Raw genomic sequence first — 3,912 nt, 5'->3', positions numbered from 1 at the left:
ATGAACAATGGGATGACAGGACAGACAGTGTTTGCTCTATGGGAAACATTAAGATCCAAGGAAAATCAACCATTCTTTGTATATCTGTGGTATTGTGGTAAAATAACCTAGAATGGGGAAGGATGGATGCCTTAAATTTCCTCCCAAATTTTATAATAAGCTTTAAAATTGGAAAGAATTACCTTTTTCTCCCACCTCTTTCCTTTCCTTTTTGTGCTGCTGCTGTCTCTGTGGTGACCAGGAGTCACACACTCTTAGTTGTGGTACTCACATTTGTGGTTGCAGTGTGACCTTGGGATTGCATGTGCTTCGTTGCAGTGCTCACAGATCAACCTTGTGCTCTCCAGGGGCTGCATACTTTAATCTAGTGCTTTCTGGGGCGGGGGTCTCTTCAGTCTGTTAGTTGTAGGGCCTGCACACACTCTGCTTGTAGAGCTGCAGAGCTTGTCATAGGCCACCCAGATGCTCACATGTGCAATGGCTGCAATGTGTTCATACACTCTAGTTGAGCTGCTCACTTACAGTGGCCGTGGTGTGGCCAGAATCTACTTGCAGGGGTCACAGAGCAGCAGACCTACTAGGCACAAAGAGTAAAGTAACCAGGATTGCCGTGGTGTTGGGGATTAAACTCCTTTCTTCATACTTGCAAGGAGTTGCAAAGGACACACACATGTCTGGATCCTGTATTTGGTGATTAAATTTATGTCTCTCCCTTGAGTGAATGAACTAACACAGGCCCTTAATAGAAGAGTTGGTGGGTATCTTACTTACATCTTGGTTCTTTGCGGACTACGATGTCTCTTCTCTCGGACGGTGTTAAGGGTGGTTGTGTGCTCACATTCAAATTTCTGTTTTACTCATACTCTATGACTGTGTTGGCAGTAACAGTTTACTTAATAAATTGAACTATCACTTTCAGTTTCACTTTGGAACTAGAAAAATTAATATGAAGTCATCTGAAGATGAATCTAAAGATGACCTGGCAAGACATTTTACTAAGGACTTTTACAGGGGCTAGAGCAATAGCACAACGGGTAGGGCATTTGCCTTTTACGCGGCCAATCCGGGTTTGATTCCCAGAATCCCATATGGTCACCCAAGCCAGGAGTGATTCCTGAGTGCAAAGCCAGGAGTGACACCTGAGCATTGCTGGGTGTGACACAAAAAGAAAAAAAAAGGACTTTTACAAAGCAGATGTGGCTGTTAAATAAAGGCCCTGTTAAATAAAGGCCCACATAAATCCAGACTTGCTGTCATCTTTTAATTACCTGCTTGATTTTCAGGACTGGAGAGATAGCACAGTGGCTAGGGTGTTTGCCTTGCACATGGGCAACCCGGGTTTGCTTCCTCTGTCCCTCTCGGAGAGCCCAGCAAGCTACCAAAAGTATTTTGCCTGCACAGCAGAGCCTGGCAAGCTACTCGTGGCGTATTCAATATGCCAAAAACAGTAACAGCAAGTCTCACAATGGAGATGTTACTAGTGCCCACGTGAGCAAATTGATGAACAACGGGATGACAGTGCTACAGTGCCACAGTGCTTGATTTTCAGAACAATTTAAGATTTTGATTCCAGATAGACTCACTTTGTACTGGAAAGATGTTGTTCATTCAACAATTGATCATTTGACTTTTCCCTGAAGCTCAGCATAAGATGGGAAACCTTTCTTGGGTGATAAATTTGCAAAGCTTTGACCAAAACTTTTAATTATTGGAGATGTGCTCATAATCACACAAAAGTGGTAAGATTCAGGGCTGGAGAGATAGTACAGTGAGTAGGGTATTTGCCTTGCATGCTGCTGACTATCTCCAGCACCCCAAATGGTCCCCTGAGCACCGTAAGGAGTAATTCTTGAGTGTATAGCCAGGAGTAATCTCTGAGCATTGCTAGATATGAACCCCCCTCCAAAAAGTGGTAAGATTCATAATGGCCAACAACAGGAGATAGATTAAATTGTGTTACAGATATACAATGTTCTGTAGTCATTTAAAATTGCTAATGTCAATGAATTCTAGCAACATGCAAAGTATTTATGACTCTAAGAGTGGGGGAGGGGCTGATATCAATACAGATCACTGTAGCTATCTCCTTGTAAGTGTCCACTAAGGAATGCATACCACAGATCATTAGCATTCACCATTATTTTTGGTCTGGTGGATGTGGATGTTACTTTCCTAAAATATATATATATATATTTTGCTTTTTGGGTCACACCTGGCGATGCACAGGGGTTACTCCTGGCTCTTCACTCAGGAATTATTACTGGTGGTGCTCAGGGGACCATATGGGATGCTGGGATTCGAACCCGGGTCAGCTGTGTGCAAGGCAAATGCCCTACCTGCTGTGCTATCACTCCAGCCCCAAATAAAAAATATTTTAAATCACAATTATGATTGCTTACTTATCAATAGAACACCTTATAAAAGTTATGAAGAGAAGGGTAGAGGTAATGCCTTTGAGTGTCCATCTCGATGCAGGCACAGGATCCAAGGCAAGAAACCAACGTGTGAACCACCTTCCTAGGGTCCAGGTCTCTATCTTGTCCTGATCCATGAAAACTCAACCATGTTCCTTGCTGTTGATATATGGGCAAGGTCTATGCTATCCACCTAAACAGTTGCTTTTGTAAAAGTATGTGACTTCAATAAAATTCACTCTCTTGACATATTTCTGTAAGAGGCAGGATAAAGCATTTAAAAATTTCATTTTATCTGTATGTTGTTTAGAAGACCACTCCCTACTAATTGTAGATAAAATTTGGATTGATTTTTTTCTGACTACTTCAGTATTATAGATTTTTTTTTTTATATCCAGGAGTCTCTTTATTTTTAAACACTTCTCATGCCATGAATTCATAGGGGATGGGCTCCAGCAGCTCAGGTTCCTTTCCATTGGTTCTTACAAAGTGGGCTTCTCTAGGTGGAGCAGGCTGGCGCTTCAGTTGAACCCAAGTCCCTTTCTCTTTGGCTTCCTTCTTTTTTTGATTATTTTCCTTCACCTGTTTCAGGAAGCTGTCTCGACTCTTAGAGTGCTTAATATGCTCAATGCGGACATTAATTCTCTTGGCAAGAATCTTGCCCTTGACTTGTTTGTTAACGACAATGCCAACAGCATGCTGGGTAACATTGTAGACTCTTCCAGTTTTGCCATGATAACACTTGTGGGGCATTCCTTTTTGGACTGTGCCCATTCCCTTTATGTCTACAATATCACCTTTCTTGTATATACGCATGTATGTGGCCAAAGGAACAACTCCATGTTTTCTGAAAGGTCTAGAGAACATATAGCGAGTCCCCCTCCGCTTTCCCTTTGTGTTGGTCATTTTGGCGATTTACTGGGCGCTGGCGGTTCCGGCCGAAAGGCTATAGATTTTTTTTTTAAAGAAAAACATTATTGAAATCTAGACTTCCTCTGAGCTCACTGTGCTGGTTTGAGAGCTCTGGAGTAGCTATGGAAATAGTAACATGTCAACAAGAGGACCACTTCTGAGGCCCCAAGAACATATTGTCCTTTTCTGTTTTGTTCTCTTGGGCTTGGAAACCCTGACTTTCTGAATAACCTGTTTTCCAAGGCAAGACATTGATGAATGAATGATCAAAAAACAACAAATAATTCTCAGCTACTTGAGACATTTAAGAAAGAGCAGGCTGAATTTTGAGGGGTGAATTTAAATGAGATTTAGAATCTTTTTAATTTTTTTCTGTTTTGCTTTTTGGGTCACACCCGGCAATGCAGAGGTACTCCTGCCTCTGCACTCAGTAATTACTCCTGGCAGTGCACCGGGGACCATATGGGATGCTGGGGATCTAATCTGGGTCAGTCGCATCCAAGGCAAATGCCCTGCCTGCTGTGCTACCTCTCCAGCCCCTAGAATTGTTGTTTCATACAGTTGTTTTTAGAAATGTCCAACCTGT

General features: G+C 42.3%; 1 protein-coding gene across 1 annotated transcript; it reads right to left on the bottom strand.

The window, feature by feature from the left end:
- Nucleotides 1–2,830: 2,830 nt before the first annotated feature.
- LOC129406764 (60S ribosomal protein L21-like) lies at nt 2,831–3,359 on the bottom strand. Its single transcript, XM_055145251.1, has one exon. It carries the CDS (start codon nt 3,318–3,320, stop codon nt 2,838–2,840), a length of 483 nt encoding a protein of 160 aa, XP_055001226.1. The 5' UTR covers nt 3,321–3,359; the 3' UTR covers nt 2,831–2,837.
- Nucleotides 3,360–3,912: the final 553 nt, after the last annotated feature.

Source organism: Sorex araneus, chromosome 1 (assembly GCF_027595985.1).
Source record: "Sorex araneus isolate mSorAra2 chromosome 1, mSorAra2.pri, whole genome shotgun sequence".
NCBI lineage: Eukaryota > Metazoa > Chordata > Mammalia > Eulipotyphla > Soricidae > Sorex > Sorex araneus.
Note: the sequence above shows the minus strand (reverse complement) of the source record. Positions and strands in the feature narration are given on the sequence as shown.